We start from the raw sequence: 17,993 nt of genomic DNA, 5'->3' as shown, positions 1-17,993 counted from the left end.
GGGCCCGGGCGGCCGGCGCCATGACCCTGTTCCACTTCGGGAACTGCTTCGCCCTGGCCTACTTCCCTTACTTCATCACGTACAAGTGCAGCGGCCTGTGAGTGCGGGGCGGCCGCGGGCGGGAGGGCGCGGGGCGGGGCCGGAGCCTCACCGCCCGCTCCTGCAGGTCCGAGTACAACGCCTTCTGGAAGTGCGTGCAGGCCGGGGTCACCTACCTCTTTGTGCAGCTGTGCAAGGTGAGGGCGTCCGGGTCCCCCTGAGAATACCCTGGAAAGACGGGCTCCGGAAGGGGTGGAACTTGGGAAGAGGTCTCCAAGCAACTTTTGTGTAGCACTTTAGTGAAATTGAGAGTGCTCAGTTGTGTGCTGGAGCGTTTTGTACTTTTAGGAGGCGCGAGCTAACCCCAAGGTCCACACAGTGCTGCTGACACTGCCGGGGTAGCTAGCTCCTGCCCCTCCGTGCCTGAGCCGATCCCCCGTGACCACCACAGAACCCAAACTCCAAACCCCTCCACTCTGTCTCCCCGGATCCTGTCACCTTGCCTGCCTCTTGCTCCCTTTCCACAGGGTCCCCGAACCCCAGCGCTCTACCCTCCACACCCACACTAACTTCCTGCGTATCCCACCTGGGTTATTCCCCTCCCCTTGCACTGATCTCTTTGTTTTCTCTTCTCAGATGCTGTTCCTGGCCACGTTTTTTCCCACCTGGGAAGGCGGCATCTATGACTTCATTGGGGTGCGTGGGGCAAGGGAGGGGGCAGGAGTGAACGAGTGGGCCCCCCTGGCACCCGTGCTCACTCAAGCCTCAACCCTGACCCACAGGAGTTCATGAAGGCCAGCGTGGATGTGGCAGACCTGATAGGCCTAAACCTTGTCATGTCCCGGAATGCAGGCAAGGGCGAGTACAAGATCATGGTTGCTGCCCTGGGCTGGGCCACCGCCGAGCTCATTATGTCCCGGTGTGTGCAGCAGCCTGGAGCCCAGATTCCTAAGAAAGGATACCTGGGTTCTATGGAGGTGCTGGAGGGCGGGGGCTCAGACTCTGGGTGCTGAGGGGGTTTGGGTGCTGGAGAATCCCTCCGTTTGCCTTCCTCAGCTGCATCCCCCTCTGGGTTGGAGCCCGGGGCATTGAGTTTGACTGGAAGTACATCCAGATGAGCATCGACTCCAACATCAGTCTGGTATGAAGTCCTGCTCTCCCACACGCCCTGTTGCTGGTGGCTGTAGTCTTCCCCAAAGCCTCATCCTGACTTCCCGCCTCCCTGCAGGTCCATTACATCGTTGCATCCGCCCAGGTCTGGATGATAACACGCTACGACCTATACCACACTTTCCGACCAGCAGTACTCCTACTGATGTTCCTTAGCGTCTACAAGGCCTTTGTCATGGAGTGAGCTGGGGGGGGAGGTTGAGGTTGAGGTTGGGTCCAAACGGGGGTGGATTATCTATTCTGCTTTCCTCATTGTGATGCTTCCCTACAGGACCTTCGTCCACCTTTGTTCCCTGGGCAGCTGGACAGCACTGCTGGCCCGAGCAGTGGTGACAGGGCTGCTGGCCCTCAGCACTCTGGCCCTCTATGTTGCTGTTGTCAACGTGCACTCCTAGGCTTGGTGTCTCAGACAGTCACGTGCCCTTTCCCTGCCTCCAGGTTTCTGTGAAGTAAAGTGTTTGGAAAGTTGTTACTGCCTCCACCTCTCACTCTTTCTCTCTCTCTCTTTCTCTCTCTCTTTGGAACCATCTACCAATACCATGTTCACTGGGTTCTAGAGGCCTTTGTTCCGGCTTCGAAGGCAGATAGGCTAGGAAAGTGGCCAACACTGGTTTGCCCTGCGTTCTGCAGCGGTTCCCCGGCTCTTCATTTTCCCAGGACAGACGGAGGGCTTGCAGCAGATCATCTTTGAGCAGTGGCAGGGCATGGGTGATAGAAGGGAGCGAGAATCAAAGAATACATTTCTCAGAGGCTTTTCCTCACGGCCCGGGCGCTTCCCTGGCTGCTTACCTCCCAGACTCCCAGCCCTAATCCCCGCTTCGGATCCACCCTTCATATGGCAGCCAAGGGGACGTATCTGAAATCCCCGTTTTGTTAGAGCGTCCTCCCTCCTCACAGCCTTCTGGGGCTCCCCATGGCATACTGAGTGGTCCAACCACCTGGATTCTGGGCGGCAGACTTTTATGACTTTGAGCTCTGAGGTGCTTTGGTTCAGTTCTGTAGCCCTCAGGTCAAACCCCGGCTGGAGTCTTCTCAGCATACGGGGGCCACTGGAGCCAACTAGCACAGCAGCGAAGCCCAACTTGGACACATCCTGGATGCTGCGCCCCCCACCCCCACCCGGCCGTCTTGTTTCACAAATTCTTTGGGAGCTTCTCAGTTGTAATCAGAGACCAGCCTCATTATTCAGAGGGCGGAGAAGAAAGAGGCGGCCACTCCAGGTTGGTCGGTGGCAAGTTTAATAAGCAAGGGAATTTATAAACACACAAGGCTTATCTTGTGGCTGCAAGATGACTGGATCTCTGCACCCACCTGCCAAATCCCAAAAGTTTGTGTATAGAGGTCTTAACTGGATTCAGTCACATATACTGTCTCATACCTCAGTGTCAAGGCAGTGTCCTTGGGGCAGCACGTAGGGTGGGGTGGTGGAGGACAATGCGCATTTCAGGGGGTTAGGAGCCTCCCAGCTCACAGATCAACTAGTCAAGTTCACGTGCTCTCCATTTCCCCCAACACCACCCCAGCCCTTCCCTGTTCTAGTGGCAGCCACCTTCCCCGTTCCCTCCCCCTCTGTGTCAGAAGCAGGGGGCTTTAACGTCATGTTTATGCTCCCCTTGATGCAAATCCTGCCCACCCAGGAGGGTGCTGCTCAGCCCTGGTATTCCCACAGGGATGTCCCAAGGCCTGGGATAGGGTAAGTGCCCCCTAGGTAGGCTCTTTCCCTCCAGGCTGTCGAGGTCCTGCCATAATGTTGCTTAACCCTGGGCTTAGGAAGGCACTAAGCACATGTGCTATGAGCCTTGGTGTGTTCGGAGAGAGCATTTACCCTCCTCAGGTGGGGAAACCACCACCTAGCTCTGCCCCCTCTTCATTGTCCGTCGTCTAGACGGTCCACAGGTGTCTTGGAGGGGTGGGGAGTGACTGGTCACAGGGTGTATGGGCACTCCTGGCCCAGCTGGATACGTCTTTGATAGGATCTCTCTCCCAGCACTCCGTCCCGTGCCTCACCTAGCCTTTGACAAGGATGGGGACAAGTGAAAGTTGCAGAAATGATTACTTAACAACTATTTGCTGAGCAGAGACTGATCCAGGGCTGCTGCCAATGGCCAACTATCTGTGGGATAATCCCCGCTTTTTTAGGGCTCGAGAGACAGACCAGAGTGGTTGGGCCTGAAGTGGAGGGGGGCACAGGCCAGATCAGGGCAGTGCTGGGGGGCCCAGCCTGGGAGACAGGATGGGTTCCCTGGAAGAGAGATGTGAGCTGAGAACTGAAGGATGAGCGAATGCGGCAAGGGGAAGAAAGCAGGTGGCAAAGCCTGTGTAAAGGCCTCGGGGGCAGAGAGCAGGCCTGGCTTTCCAGTGAGACAGGAATTGGTTGGAATAAGATCGAGGTGGCTTGTGAGGCTGGAAGCCAGCAGAGGCAGGGGGGCACCATGGAGAATTCTAGGGCAGGGAGTCCAGGGCTCCCCACGTTTCCCAGGGAGAAGGACCGCACTGATGGGACAGATTTGGAGGAGGATGCAGAGGCTACTGGGGGATCCCTGGGCCACGTGGAGTGGGGGAACCAGAGACAGATGTGGACACCACTGCAAACAGAACAGGCCGTGGGGGCAGCGGGAGTTGGCTTATGGTGAGGAGGAGGGAGAAGCCCGGGGTCCCCTCAGAGAGGCTCATACTAAAGAACCAGGAAGAGAGGGGAGGAAGGGGACGGGTGGGGGTGGGGAGCGGATGCCAAGGCAGTGTCCAGCAGTTGGAGAGTTAACTTTCCAGCGGAGGGAGGTGTGAGGACAGGACCTGTGACTTTAGCCTCAGTTGGTCCCACTGCAGCAGCAGAGGAGTGAGCAAGTGGAACCAGAGTGGAGGCCCCTGTGAACGGGGAGGCGGGGGGTAGCGGAGGAGGTGCTGCTTGAGGCGGAAAGGATTTGGACGCATTTTGTCAAGGTGCCTGCCGAGGAGAGAGAGAATGCATGCTGCGGAGAGAGCCCCGAGGTGGCGTCTAGGCGAGCGGAGGGGTAAAGGCCTCGCTCCTTAGGGTGCCTGTCTGTGGTCACATCCAGCTCGCCTGTGAACGCTGTCACACCAGGTTGTGTCCTAGCACTGGAGATACGGCCCTGAACAGGTAGCTCCTGAGTTGCAGGCTTGTGGGAGATCAGAGGGGATCGTGAGAAACACGGCAGTGCCCAGCACAAAATAAAAGCATCGTCAACGTGAGCTGGTTTATTACTACCACGCAACACAAGTGTGCTTGAAGAAGAGCCCCAGGCAAGCCCTCTTGCCAGCCTGGGGTGCTAAGGGCGGACCCACTTCACGGGAGCTGCTAGCTCCCACTCCCTGCTGAAGCCCCCCGCCCCCTCAGAGGACTGGGCCCAGGGACTGCTCCGCCACCGGGTGAGCCCTCCATGGATGGGGAAGGGGAGTGGGGACGTCCCGCCAAGGTTGGGATGCCATGGGCTGCAGGAGCAGACACAGGTGGTGCTGGGGCTCTTGATTGCCCAGTGTTCTGGTGGCTGCCCAGAGGGTCCCGTGCCTCCCACCTCTGCTGTGGTGGACGCAAGGGTGGCTTGGAGGCGGCAGTCCCTCTAATAGTACAGCTCCTGATCCCACCAGCCTGGGAGAGAGAGAGAGGAGACTCAGTGCCGGGGCAGGGCATGGGCACCAGCGAGGCGCTCAGCGGTACGGATCAGTGGCGGTTTTGTGCAGTGGCAGTATCACAGCCAATGAGGTTTATCTGAGGCATAGTTATTGCTGATTGATANTGTGGGGGGGGGGGGGGGTCAAGGGCTTGGAGGTCAAAGATCAGAACAGCTGTTCTGAGTGTTCCAGCCCCCCACCCCCCCGGCCCCCGGTCTCCACACTCACTCCCTGGACAACAGCGAACTCCAAGTTTCCGGATCTCATCATAGACGAAGATGAGGAGGCCATAGGGCATGGGGACAAGCCACCACTGGTACCTGAAGGCACAGGCAGGATGGCAAGGTGAAGGACACCTTCAAGTCTGTGTCCCCTGTGCCCATCCCTCCTCTCTCAGCTCACAGCCCCTCACCGAATGGGCATGAAGTTGAAGATGTTGGGCATTCCGGGGCAGTAGCACAGGAAGCAGCCGATGCAGACCTGGAACACGATGGCGATCACCAGGATCCTGTTCCTGCAGGGGGCAGGAGGGGCAGGCTCAGAACAAAGGCCTTGAGGAGCTGGGGACCAGATGGAAAGCAGGGTACTGCGGGCTCAAAGGAGGTCAAAGGTACTGCAGGGTACTGCAGAGTCAAAGGAGGTCAACTGGAGATGCTCCAACAGTGGACACTGGCCCCATCCCACCTCCCCTTTGGTTGATGAAAACAGAGGGGCTGGGTGAGAGGCACGTGGTGGGAGCCAGGTATCGATGACTGGCACTGGCACATGCGCAAATCCATGCTGGCGTGTGCTGGCTGCAGCGAGCCCTAGTCAGCGTCTGGTGGGAGCTGGAGCCAGGGCTTGGAGGGCAGGGTGGGGCGGGGCTGGGGCGGGGCCAGCCAGCGGCACCTGAAGAAGCCCTGCTGGAAGGCAGAGAGGCGGCGTGTCTTGCGGATGAGGACATCAGCGATCTGGCACATCTCGATGCTGATGAAGAACACGGTGTAGCAGGTGTACTGCTGGTACAGGCGCTGCCCGAACGTCTGCGGGCCAGAGGGGAACAAAGGCAGCCTGAGACCGGATGGGGAGCCTGGGGCCTTGAACCCCTAACTGCTTTCCCTTACATCAGAGGCTGAAGTGGGGGACAGGACAGAGACAGAATCCGCCAGGTTTGCAGGACCAAAGAATGTGGGGCCTAGAAATCTTGGTCTTGCAAGCTTGGATGTCAGCTCCTGGGCAAATGGTAGGTCAGGCAATTGCTTTCGTGATGAAAGGAGGGATGCAGAACCTTCCGGACATCCACAAGAAGGCACCTGGGAAAAGGGAATCGGACTCCTAGGGCAGGATTTGCAAAGTCCAGTGGCTCCAGTGCCCAGACAGATGGCAAAAACGAGTGAAGTAGGCCAGGAGGGCCTATGGAGAAGAGAGCACATGCCCCATATCAAAGGGGCAACCACTATTCAGACCATTTCTTCAGTGTAACTATAATATCAGCTAATTGTAGAAGGGACGCTAACTGCTTCAGGTTCCACGCGTCTCACATGTATTATCTCACTTAATCCCCGCAATAATCCTAAGAGGGAGACCCGTGGTGCTCAAACTTCAGGGTGCCTCAGAATCCCCAGAAGGGCCGGTTACAACAACACAGACCTCCAGGCTGTTTTTGCACTTCAAAAAGAGAGAATTTTGCACTTCAAACAAGCTCCCAGGGGATGCTGTTGGTCTGAGGACCACGCTGTGAAGTCCCTGAAGTAGATATTGGTATTATCGCCACTTACAGATGGGAAGACTGAGACACAGAGAGGGAAAGCAACTTGCCCAGTGCCACACAGCATGTGAGGGATTGTGGAAAACCATGAATCCAGGCAGTTTGGTTCCAAGGTCTGCATTCTTAGCCATGACAGCAAAAGTTCGAGGGGAATAGTCTGACCTCTAACACTGCAGGGCACACTAAACACACCTGCTAACCGGATCCAGCCTCTCCAGGCTCCACACCTTCACTCAAGCCAGCCACACGTGCAAATACTCTGTTGATGTTGCAGGGACGATAACAGAGTAGGGGCCTGGTTCCACACCAGAGATGAAGTGCCACTGCAGGGCAGGGAGGGGACCTCTGCACCTGTGACCGTCAGCAGCAGGAGTCTGGAGCTCAAGACGGTGTAGGAAAGGGCCCAGAACTGGCAGAGGGTCTGGGTGTCTGGGATACTCTGGCTGAGCTCAGTCACGTGGAGGATTGAGCGTGGGCCACCCACAAGGTAGGTGGCACTGGAAATGAGGGCGCCATGGGATGGGGTGGGGCAAGGGCTCACCCACTCCTGGCCGTAGCTGTCCTGCAAATCCTGTAGGTGGTGGTTCTCCCAGTATGGCCGCAGCCCCACACACAGCAGCGGGAACCAGCCCTCCTGGGCCATGGCCGTAAAGTAGTCAGTGAAGCCAGCAAATGACTGGATGGCACCTGTGGGAGAGGCAAAGAGACACAGGGAGACCGAGATGGGACATAGACAGAGATATAGAGGGAGACAAGGACACTGAAAGATAGGGGCACAGAGAAATACACATAGAGAGGAACAAAGACACAAACACGGGGACATGGACAGTGACAGACATGGAAAGACACAAAGACAAGGATCCCTAGAGAGATCAATAGAGACACAAGAGACAAGGCACAGAGAGAAACAGAGACACACCCAGAGACAGGGTCATGTAGAACAGGGCCAGAGACAGAGAAGGGACACAGGCAGGGATCATGCCAGACACGGACTCATAGAACAGCAGAGACCCAGGATCGAATCCAGACTCCAGGATCCAGAACAAGCCAGAGCCCCAGTTAGAGACCCCAAGGCAGGTGAGCAGCCCTGCAGTGAGTCATGGGCTCCCTGGCCCCAAGGGCACTCACCGATCTGGAAGTAGGAATAGGCGGCCAGGGGCTCGTTGACCAACCGGTCACGCTTTGGGTTCCGCGGACGCAGATGCATGATGTCACTCTCTGCTTTCTCATATGCCAGGGACACAGATGGGAACTGGCCAGGAGCGGAGGGAACGGGGGCTTAGGGGTTTGCCTGAGCCCCTGTCCCCTCTTCCTCCCCTCCCCACCATGGACAGAGACAGGAGTGAAGTTAGGAGGCAGGTGACCACGAAGGCAGAGCGGCCTAGACAGCAAGGCTCAGCCGGCCCCTCCAACAAAGCCATGTTCGGGCCATCCCTCTAACAAAGGTGTGTTGTCCTGTCTGGTCCACATCTGTGTCCACCTCCATCAAAACTTCTGCATTTACCTCCACTATTGCATGTTCTTGTTTTTTTTCTCTCTCTCTCCTTCCCCCTCCCTCTCTCTCCCCCTTACTGTTTCTTTGTCCCTGTCTCTGGTCTCTTTCTCTATGACTATCTCTGCATTTGTATCCCTGTGTTCCTATCTCTCCCTGTCACTATCTCTGCATCTCTTGTCTCCGTGTCCCTGTGTCCTCTCCCTATCCCCCACCCCCTCTGTCCGTCACTGACGAATGGCAGCAGAGTATGCTGATCAAGAGCAGAGTCCCTGAGGCACCTGACCACCGAGGCTCGAATCCCAGTGTGCCACTTATTAGCTGTGTGGCCTGGGACAAGCCATTCAACCTGTCTATGCCTCAGTTGGCTCATCAGTAAAATGGGGATGGTAAATAAAGCCCATCCCACAGAGCATTTGTGAGGATAAAATTAAATAATGCGTGCCTGGCTCAGAGAAGGCACTTCGGCAAGTGTTGTCAAATAAATAAGTCAACGTGGCCATGCATCTGGCTGTATCCGTCCCTGTCTGTCTGCCTTGGGGCCTGACAGTGTTTATCTGTCCAAGTCGTTGAGGGATGTCTGTCTGTGATCCAACTTTCACCAGATGTGTGTGTGTGTCTTAAATTCTCCGAGTCCACGTGTCTATGCCTGAGTGTCTACGTCTGTAGTTCTGTCTGGGACTACCTGCCTGCCTGCCTGCATGTCCACATCTGGCTATCTTTGTACACACATCTTGCATCGTTGTGTTCAAGAGTGTTTGTGGGGTCTCTGTCCATCATGTCTGTCCATGGGCGTGGCATGCGTGAGGGTGCTGGGGCTGTAGACTCACGATGTCAGTGCAGAGTTCTATGAAGAGGATAGTGATGCAGCCGAGGGGCAGGGGCACGCTGACAGTAATGTAAATGAGGTACGGCGTCAGCTCCGGAATGTTCTTGGTCAGCGTGTAGGCGATGGACTTTTTCAGGTTATCAAAGATCAGCCGGCCTGCGGGGGTGCGGCAGACACCTCAGCCTCCTCGCTGCCCACTTCCTCCTGTGCCCACACTGCCTCCCCCAGCCTCCGACCCAGCTCGGACCCTGCTCCACGCCCGTCACAATGGAGGCAAAGTTGTCATCCAGCAGGATCATGTCAGCCGCATTTTTGGCAGCATCCGAGCCAGCAATGCCCATGGCCACGCCGATGTCTGCCTTCTTCAGGGCTGGGGAGTCATTCACGCCATCCCCTGTCACAGCCACGATTGCACCCTGCAGGGAGTGGGTGCAGGTGAGGGGTGGTCAGTGGGAGGCCCACCCAGGGCCAGCCCAGCCACGGGGCCACGCTCCTCGGCAGAGTCGTACCAGTCGCTGGCAGCTCTCCACAATCACCAGCTTCTGCTGGGGACTGGTGCGAGCAAACACCATCTCGGGGTGAGTGCGCAGTGCCTCCACCAGCTCGGACGGGTCCATGTCCTTCAGCTGCATGCCATTGATGACGCAGGCACGGGCATCCCTGGGAAGGAGGTAGGAGGGCATCACCATGGCCCCGGTGTATATGGGGTGTGGGGAGAACCACAGGGAGGGCAGAAGGCGCTTACTTCTTATTAACTTGGTCCACAGGCACGCGGAGGCGGGCAGCGATGTCCTCCACTGTCTCACTGCCTTCTGAAATGATTCCTACGCTGGACGCGATGGCCTTGGCCGTGATGGGGTGGTCACCCGTCACCATGATCACCTGTTGAGGACGGGACCATCAGACCCTTGATGCCTTCGGATCAGCTGAAGGCTGGTGCACATCTCATCCTCCCTGGTGTACATCTACTGATACACTCATTCACTTATTTGACCAGTCGTGGCCACCTGCTGTGTGCCTGGAAAATGTCAGGGACAAAGCAGGCAAGTAAAAGTATCTGTCCTTGTGGAGCTGACACTCTAGTGTGGGAGACAGAAAATAAACAAAACAAAGGAATGAATGATACAGCATATTAGGAGAGGGGAACAATTAAGCCGGGTAAAGGGCTGGCAAATGTTGGCTGGAAAAAGTAGTGTCAATTTCAAGTGTGTCCTGGGAAAACCTCATTGAGAAAGGCACATCTGAGCAGAGGTCTGAAAGGGGTGAGAGAGTTGGCCACATGTAAAACTGAGGGAAAAGTGTTCCTGGCAGCAGGAACAGACAATGCAAGGACCCTGAGGTGTGAACATGCCTGAACTGTCAGAGGAGTAGCAGGGAGACCGGCATGACTGGAAAGCAGTAAACAAAGGAGTGGGGCTAAGGAATAAATTTAGAGAGGTAACAGGGCCAAGCTCGTATAGGCACTGGGTCTTAGAGACCATGGGAAGGACGTGGCTGTTGCTTGCTCAGTCTTGGGTCCTCAACTCTTGATTAGTCTTTCAGGAACCACCACCCCCCCCCGCCCCCAAGGTTGAAGAGAGGTCTCTGCCCAAAAATGGGCAAGTAAGCCCAGACGTAGCCAACCAAGGCGTCCCACCCCTAGCCACAGTGACTAGTTCAGGGAGGAACATGTGACCCAATCTGGGACAGCAGCAAAAGAGGCACTCTTTTTCTGTGGGGTGGCTAAACAGGTGGTATGTCGGTTGGAGCTGCTGGGGGGTGGTCATCTTTGTCGACCAAAATGGAGGGACTGCTTGACAATAAAGCCATCAGAGAGAAGTAGAACTGAGACATGGAGAAAGGTAAATTCCTAACGACACTGAACTCCTAGAACCAGCTATACCTGAAGCTTCGTTCCCCAGAACTTTTCAGTTTCATGAATCAATATATCCTTTTTTTTTTTGGTTCAAACCACTTTCAGGTAGTTCTCTGTCACAGAGTTCCTCACCCCCAAATACTGCTATCCTCTGTTCTCACCCCTGCCTGCTCCCCTCCCTGGTTGCATACCCGGATGCCTGCCGTGCGGCACTTGAGCACAGCATCAGGGACGGTGGCCCGGGGTGGATCTATCATGGACACAAGGCCCGCAAAGCACAGGCCACTAGTTGGAAAGTTCATGGCCTCCACGTCGAAGGCGTAGCCAGGCGGGTAGTCCTTCTCACTCAGGTAGAGCTGGCAGAAGCCTGACCAGAAAACAGGGAAGTCAGAGAGGAGTCCAGGGAGACCCCTCTCTAGCAAAGCCAGGTGGTGAGTAAGTTAACAAGGCCCCTTGCACCAAGCACCTACAGATGCCTGACTATCATCAGATGCTGAATACTTGATTGACATGATGTGAGTCTATTACAACAACCAACCTGTGAGACAGCATGCTCATGTTGCAGACAAGGAAACTGAGGCCTAGAGAGGGGACATCTCTTGCCACCGGTCCCACACAAGTTAGATGAAAGGTCCAGGATTGAACCATAAGTTCGGGCCTTCCAGGGTTGAGGTAGGGGTTAGGGAAATTTAGGAATCACAACAAAATGTTGAGGGGAGTCAGAGGTCAGGACACGGATTGGGGAGTCCTGAGTTGAGGCAGGGACTGGAAAAAGAAAGTCAATGGGCCAGGAGGAGGACACTGAAAGCTGGAGGCAAAAGCAACCGCAGGTCAAGGTTGGGGCAAGACGTGGGAAAAAAATCAAGGGATGTCAGGTCAGGAATGGGAAGGTCCCAGGGAGGACAGGCGGGGAGGAGCTGGGTCAAGGATGCACAGGGGTCAGGACTGAGACAGGGAAAGTCAAAGGTGCATGTGTGCACTTGAGCAGGTCAGCTGTGAGCCAGGGAGGGGAAAGGTCATGGTCAGGGATGGGCCAGGGAAGATTGGGCAGGGTCTGTGCTAGCTCCTCCTCGAAGACCGGTTTACCATCTACTGCGGGGGTCTCACCGAGCTCTGGGGGGTCTCACCAAGCACGCGTTCACCCAGGCCTCCCAGGCTAAGGTAGGCAGTCTGGAAGGCCTCACGCCACTGCTCGTCCAGCGGCAGCTCCTGGCCCTTGATGAGGATGGAGCTACAGCGTTCCAACACGCGCTCGGGGGCTCCCTTCATCACCAGCACGTGCCGGGGATCCCGCGGGTCCTCCAGCGTGTGGATGGACAGCTTTGGGCAAGGAAAGGGACGGTGTTAAGGGGCCAGGACAAGGGGGCGGGGCTTGGGAGAAGAGGGGGTGACCGCACTGGGGTGCAGCCGGAAGAGCCTTGGAAGGTGCAGCTTGGCTGGAGGGTGAGGGGCTAGCGTGCTGAGAAGGTCCTTGGTAGAGGCTGAGGGTTAGGGGCGCAGTAAGGAGACTGGGCTCAAGGAATGGATAGAATTAGGGTCAGGGTTGGGCCGGGACAGGATTTGGACTGCGAGCTACCCCCACGTAAGGCCTGAGAGCTGTCTGTGAACACTCCCCTCTGGGGCTGTGGGTGGGCGGTGGCTGTGGGCGGAGCGGGAGTTGTGGGCGGGGTTTGGCTTGGAAGAAGGAGGGAAGTGAGAGAGAAGCCCCGCGGTAGGCCAGCCCTGAATGTGGGTGGGGCCTGAGATGGGCGGGTCCTCCATGTGGGCGGGGTCTGGGCGGGACTGGGCGCACACCTGGAACTTGTTGGTGGAGTTGAAGGGGATCTCGCAGACTTTGGGGAAGCGCTCACGGTAGCCCATGGCGTTGCCCAGGGTCAGCTCCGAGAACTTGAGCAGCGCAGTCTCGGACGCGTCCCCGATCACGATGCGCTGGAAGCGGCGGCCGGTGTCAGGGGTGAGCCTGACTGCACCAGGCTCCCGGGATCCCCCGGAGTACCCTTGGTTCTCACCTTGGGCACCGGCACCGCGTCCTGGCCCGACTTGAAGGCAGCGCGGTTGCACAGGGTGAGCACGCGGCATAGCGCCCGCCACGTCTCCGAGGACTGGTCGAACGTCTGCCCTGCATGCCAGGCGTCCAGGCTGGGGCCGCGAGGGGACTCCCCGCGGGCCCCAGGCCTGGAGCAGCGCTCTCTCATACCAGAACCGAGCCCTTCCCTCCTGATTCAGGACAGGGTCCCCTCCCAGACCTGGGTGGGTCCCAAACCTCTCCTCACACCCCCAGACAGAGACTTCTCTCCAGACCCAGTACTGAGTTTCTTAGGAGACCCAATACCAAGCCGCTTTGCAGACCTAAAGCTTCACAGACCCTCGCCTCGATCCTGATGGAACCCCTCTCCATCTCCCTTCAGTAACCTCAGAGCTCCCTTCCAGGTCTCTAGCACCTACCAGATCCCGCCCCAGCCCCGGGCTCATCCCACCCTCACACCTGACTGGTCTTCCGTGGTGTCAGCGGAGTGGATGTGGTTGTCGAACCAGAGATGAGACACAGTCATGCGGTTCTGAGTGAGGGTCCCTGTCTTGTCAGAGCAGATCACCGATGTGGAACCCAGTGTCTCCACTGCTTCCAGGTTCTTGACTACACAGTTCTTGCTGGCCAGTCGCTTGGCTGTCAGGGACAGGCAGACCTGGGAGAAGGTGTGAGAAGCGCAGGGCTAGAATTCTAGTCCTTCCCGTCTCTCACAGCACGGGGAGCCTGTACCCCAACCACAGTACTGTGTACACAGCATTCCTCGGTAAAACCCATGCTTTGCTTGCCTCTGTTTTTTTCTGGCCTGTGCTTTCTTCCACTTGGGATACCTCCCGAGCCTGCCCAGACAGACGTAGCTAGGCCCCTCTCTAAGCCGCCCGGGCTGAGGTTCTCTAAGTTCTCTCATCAACACAACCAAATAGAAAACAGACATCCTCTGAACCTCCTCTGAGGCTGGTGTTGGACTGGGTGCTAACTGTTGAGGGCTGCCCACACGGGACCTCAGTCCCCTCCGATCAAGGATGCAGCCTTTTCATCTGTGAGTCCTCAGTGTTCGGTATAGGGTATGGCCCAGACTAGCCTCGGTGAGTATTTGCTGAATGGATGGATAGGTGGAGGGGCGGGGTGGGGAGGATGGCTGATGGGAAGGTGCGTGGGTGGGAGGTGAGCGGGTAACAGGACAAATAAGGAGATGATGGAGGCAATCCTGGATGAATGAACACCCAGATGGATGAGCCTCTCAGCCCTCTGCACCTCTCTTCCATCTCCCCGACTCACCGTGACAGTGGCCAGCAGCCCCTCGGGCACATAGGCTACCACAATGGCCATGAAGAAGACCATGGCCCGCAGGAAGGTGTAGCCAATGCACATGGCCACCACAAAAAACGTGGCACCGAAGAGGATGGCCAGGCCTGCGATGATGTCCACAAAATGTTCAATTTCAATAGCGATGGGGGTCTTCTCATTTTCTACTCCCGATGCCAGTGATGCAATGCGCCCGATGATGGTGCGGTCACCTGTGTTCACCACCAGCCCCTGTGCTGTGCCTGCAGTGGGGCCAAGAAGGCGCCTCAGGGCCGGGTGGGCAGCGATGGGGGTGCACACACAGTGTGAACTGCAGGGGCGGGGGGAGTAATGGGAGACAGAGGGGCAGGATGCCCTGAAGAGGGGGCGGTCACGCGAGGTGGGCAGCCGGTGTGGCTAACACATGGCAGGAGAGGGGCAGTGGAGACAGCCGTGGGGAGTGTGGAGGCAGCGTGGTCAGCTGGGGGGCGGGCAGGGACCTCACAGACCCTCAAGGCACATAGTAGAGAAGAAGGCGATGTTGCGGGTCTCCAGGGGGCTCTCGTGGGTACACTCGGGCGAGCGGGTCTGCGGCTCAGACTCCCCAGTCAGCGAGGAGTTGTCCACCTTGCAGCCCTGGGCCTGGAGGATCCTGATGTCCGCTGGCACACGGTCCCCGCCCTTCATCTCCACCAGATCGCCCACCACAAGCTGGTCTGCATTGATCTGGAACTTGTCCCCATCTCGGATCACAGTTGCTTGCTGTGGGGCAGGGGCACAGGGTTGAGGCGGGCGGGGAGGGTCGACTCAGAGGTCACTGAGTGCAGGGGAGGGTGGGGAGGGACAAAGAGGGAGCCGTGGAGGACTTACGGGGAGAGCGGGAGGCTACGGGCTGGGAGCAGGTTGGGCCTGGTGGGAAGGCCCACACAGACAGATGCCAAGAGCCTCCCCGTGCCTCCCTGCACCCGCCCGAGTGCACACTGGGCACTGAAGTGGGGACCCACCTGGGGCACCAGGTTCTTGAAGCTGGCAATGATGTTGGTGCTTTTAAACTCCTGGTAGTAGCCAAAGCAGCCGGTGACCACGACCACGGCGATGAGGGCCAATGCCAGGTACAGCTGCGTAGAGGTAGGTAGAGGTGGGCTGATGAGAAGGGGCTGGAAGATTCCTGCGCGAGGCCACCCGCCTGCTCCCTGTCCCATGGTGTTCTTGAGGTCACCCTTGTGGTTTTCCCTGCTCCACTAGAAACCACATGCACTGTTCCCTGCGGCCTGTGGCCCCTGTCCCCGTGTTTTCCGTGTCCCACATTCAGCTTCTCTGTGTTCCCACTGTCCTGTGTCCCTATACCCCATAGTCTCTGGGTCCTGAACGCTACATCCCCCATATCCCCATATCCCATGGCTTGTGCCCCATGTCACCATGCATCCTTTCCTGCGTCCCCTGAGTCTTGCACTCCACATGTCCACTGTCCTCTGTCCCCTCGTGTTCTCATGCCCTATAGTCCCTGTGTTACAAGTTTCATGTTGTGTGTTCATAATCTGTGTGCCACCTCTGTGTGCCCTGTGCCCCAAAGTGTGCCCTCCTGTCCCCACTTCCATGCTAGTGTGCTGTTGATCTTAAGCTTCATATTCTGTGGACTCCACGATCATGTTCCAAATTCCAAGTCCCTATGTCCAACGTCTCCCCATGTCTGTGTACCTCTAAGTCCCCATCTGGGACACATGTCCTATGACTTTCAAACCCCTGTCAATGCCACATGTCCCTAAGTTCCCATGTCCTTTATTCTGACCCTTGTCATATATCCAATGTGCTCTTGTCCCGCATTTCAGTATTCTCTGTCCCTGTGCTTCTTTGTCTGTTTCATGTCTCTCCAGGCACTGTGTCATGAGTCCTGTGTCCCCTATGTCCCTATGCCCTTGTGTCCTGTGTCTGAGTCCCATGTCTCCTGTACCCTTGGTCTGCCCCATGTCTTCTGTTTCCCAAGTCACACATCTTAAGTATCGCATTTCTATGTTTTTATATCCCCACCTGGGTGCTCCGTATCTGAGACACATTCTCTGTGTCCCCTGTGACCTGTGTCATTGGGTCTGCCCCATATCCCAGTGTCCTTCACCCCCCCCCCCACCATGTCCTATGTCTTGGAACTGCATTTCCATGTCTCTGTATTCCCAGACTGTATCCCTCGTGTCCTGAGCCCACGCTCAATGTCTTATATCCTCCAAGTCCCTGTGTCCCATGTCTGCCCACAGCAGCTGCTACTCACATTGTCGTCGGTGGTGAGGTCCCCCTCACTGGCCTGGATAGCAAAGGCAATGAGACAGATGGCAGCAGCCACCCACATGAGGCACTGCAGGCCACCAGCCAGCTGCCGGGCGAACTTGACATACTCAGGGGTACCACGCGGTGGCCTCAGGGCATTGGGCCCATCCCGCAGCAGCAGATCCGCGGCCAGGCTGGCAGTCAGGCCCTGGGGACAAGGCAGGTGGTCACAGTGGCTTCTAAGGGCTTTCCTTGCACTACATGCTCCTTGGTGGGGGTAGCTCTTCTGTCTGTCTCTTTCCCTCTTCCCCCTTCTGTCTTGTGCCTCTTTGTTTCTGTGCCATCCTGGCCTCTGTCCTGCCCCTTCCCCCTGCCCTCCCCCACTGAGTCTCCTCAATGTTCCTGCCCGGTGTTCCCCTCCTGTTCTCTCTCTTGTCTGCCTCTTTGTCTCTCTCTGTCTCTGCCTCTCTGCCTCTTATTATCTGCTCCTCCTACTCCATCCCTCTCTCTATGCGGCCCTTTCTCTCTAATGCATTTCTCCCTTTTCTTCCTCTCTCTCTCTCCCTCTAGCCCCTTCTCTGCACGCACCCCTCCCTCTGCGCCCAGCTCACCTTGGTCGCACTGGTCTGGTATTTCTGTTCCAGCTCCGCCACTGACAGCTGGTGGTCGTTCTGCATGGTGGGGGCAGGACAGTCACTGTCCAGCTCTCACCGGCCACACTCCTGCCCCCGACCCGGGCCCCTCCCCCATGCTCACGATCTCCATCTCCTTCTTCATGTTCTCCAGCTTCTCCTTCCTCTTGCCTCCTTTACTGCCTGCCTTCTTCTTGCTCATCTTGGCTCCCATGTCCCCACCAGGGCCAGGACCCAGCTCTACCGAGTGCATCTCGTAATTCTCCTGGGGATGAGAGGAGCGGGGAGGCATCAGATCCTGCCGAAACTCCTGCCTCCAGCCTCCAGCCCCCCGACCCCTGACTCCGGGCCCCACTCACTGCTTTCCCCATGGTGCCTGGTGCAGCCCCCTCCTTTGCTGAGACAGAGCCTAGGGTCTGGACCGGCCCTGATATACCCAGGGAGGGAGGAGGTGGAGCAAGACTGCCCCAATTACAGCTGATTGCGGGGCTCCTTGGGGTGACCTCCAGGCCTAAGCAGCTCAGGTATTACCTACCGGGCTGCCCCAACCTGCCCAGACCCATCTCAACCTGACACTGAGAACAGGGGACCCCTGAGGATGTCCATGGTAACTACAAGAAGAAGAATAACAAACATATTGTGCTCATATTGTGCTAAGCACCAGACTCAGGGCTTTCCTGTATTAACTAATGTAACCTCACAACATCCCTTTGAGATGAGTGCTATTCTTTCCTCCCCCTACCATAGAGATGGGGAAACTGAGGCATGGGGCAGTTGAGTCCCTTGCCTGTTGTTCCCAGGCTCGGATGTAGAAGAGTTAGGGCTCAGAAACAGGTGGGCTGGCTGCAGGGTCCTCTTCCAGGCCACACTGCCCCTGCCCAGCTCGTGGAGGGGAAGCGTGCTCACAGTGATCACTGTAATAGCTGTTGTTCAGGGAGGACTTCCTGTGTCCTGGCTCTGCCCAGTGCGCTTTGTGCGAATGTTTCACTAGCTCCTCACGCCATAAAGTTATGTTCTCCTATTGGCCGCC

The 17,993-nt window shown here is 57.1% G+C and overlaps 2 protein-coding genes and 1 pseudogene across 3 annotated transcripts; 2 read left to right on the top strand and 1 right to left on the bottom strand.

Moving 5' to 3' along the window:
* Positions 1-6: 6 nt before the first annotated feature.
* Positions 7-1,678, top strand: TMEM147 (transmembrane protein 147). The gene is made up of 7 exons (XM_077773810.1): positions 7-97; positions 167-236; positions 676-735; positions 822-958; positions 1,096-1,180; positions 1,268-1,389; positions 1,481-1,678. The coding sequence occupies exons 1-7, from the start codon at positions 21-23 to the stop codon at positions 1,602-1,604; spliced, it is 675 nt and encodes a 224-aa protein (XP_077629936.1). The 5' UTR covers positions 7-20; the 3' UTR covers positions 1,605-1,678.
* Positions 1,679-4,410: 2,732 nt separating this feature from the next.
* Positions 4,411-17,334, bottom strand: ATP4A (ATPase H+/K+ transporting subunit alpha). Of its 2 annotated transcripts, XM_077773681.1 has the most exons (22): positions 17,323-17,334; positions 17,088-17,228; positions 16,943-17,002; positions 16,336-16,539; positions 15,077-15,190; positions 14,582-14,834; positions 14,067-14,335; positions 13,248-13,446; positions 12,772-12,881; positions 12,557-12,691; positions 11,890-12,082; positions 10,954-11,129; positions 9,653-9,789; positions 9,417-9,567; positions 9,155-9,323; positions 8,909-9,063; positions 7,715-7,838; positions 7,128-7,273; positions 5,728-5,861; positions 5,252-5,353; positions 5,068-5,159; positions 4,698-4,816 (listed from the first exon to the last, which is right to left on the bottom strand). In XM_077773681.1, the coding sequence occupies exons 1-22, from the start codon at positions 17,332-17,334 to the stop codon at positions 4,788-4,790; spliced, it is 3,105 nt and encodes a 1,034-aa protein (XP_077629807.1). In that variant the 3' UTR covers positions 4,698-4,787. The 2 variants fall into 2 exon arrangements, with proteins under 2 accessions (XP_077629806.1, XP_077629807.1); XM_077773680.1 differs by lacking the exons at positions 5,068-5,159; positions 17,323-17,334 and having other exon boundaries at positions 4,411-4,816; positions 17,088-17,216.
* On the top strand, positions 4,897-4,965 carry LOC144239769 (U4 spliceosomal RNA; annotated as a pseudogene).
* Positions 17,335-17,993: the final 659 nt, after the last annotated feature.

The sequence above is a fragment of the Crocuta crocuta genome, unplaced genomic scaffold, assembly GCF_008692635.1.
Source record: "Crocuta crocuta isolate KB4526 unplaced genomic scaffold, BGI_CrCroc_1.0 scaffold267, whole genome shotgun sequence".
Taxonomy (NCBI): Eukaryota; Metazoa; Chordata; class Mammalia; order Carnivora; family Hyaenidae; genus Crocuta; species Crocuta crocuta.
The sequence above is the reverse complement of the archived record's forward strand: the minus strand, read 5'-3'. Positions and strand labels throughout refer to the sequence as shown.

What these genes read in the sequence shown, in the direction of transcription:
- TMEM147 (XM_077773810.1), top strand. Translation starts at nt 21, where the DNA reads ATGACCCTGTTCCACTTCGGGAACTGCTTCGCCCTGGCCTACTTCCCT. An exon ending in TCTTTGTGCAGCTGTGCAAG is followed by an intron (nt 237 to 675) that starts GTGAGGGCGTCC and finishes TTCTCTTCTCAG; the next exon opens with ATGCTGTTCCTGGCCACGTT. An exon ending in GCATCTATGACTTCATTGGG is followed by an intron (nt 736 to 821) that starts GTGCGTGGGGCA and finishes CCTGACCCACAG; the next exon opens with GAGTTCATGAAGGCCAGCGT.
- ATP4A (XM_077773680.1), bottom strand. Translation starts at nt 17,216, where the DNA reads ATGCACTCGGTAGAGCTGGGTCCTGGCCCTGGTGGGGACATGGGAGCC. An exon ending in GCCGCACGGCAGGCATCCGG is followed by an intron (nt 9,790 to 10,953) that starts GTATGCAACCAG and finishes CGTCCTCAACAG; the next exon opens with GTGATCATGGTGACGGGTGA. An exon ending in TTCAACTTCATGCCCATTCG is followed by an intron (nt 4,817 to 5,251) that starts GTGAGGGGCTGT and finishes TCTCTCTCCCAG; the next exon opens with GCTGGTGGGATCAGGAGCTG.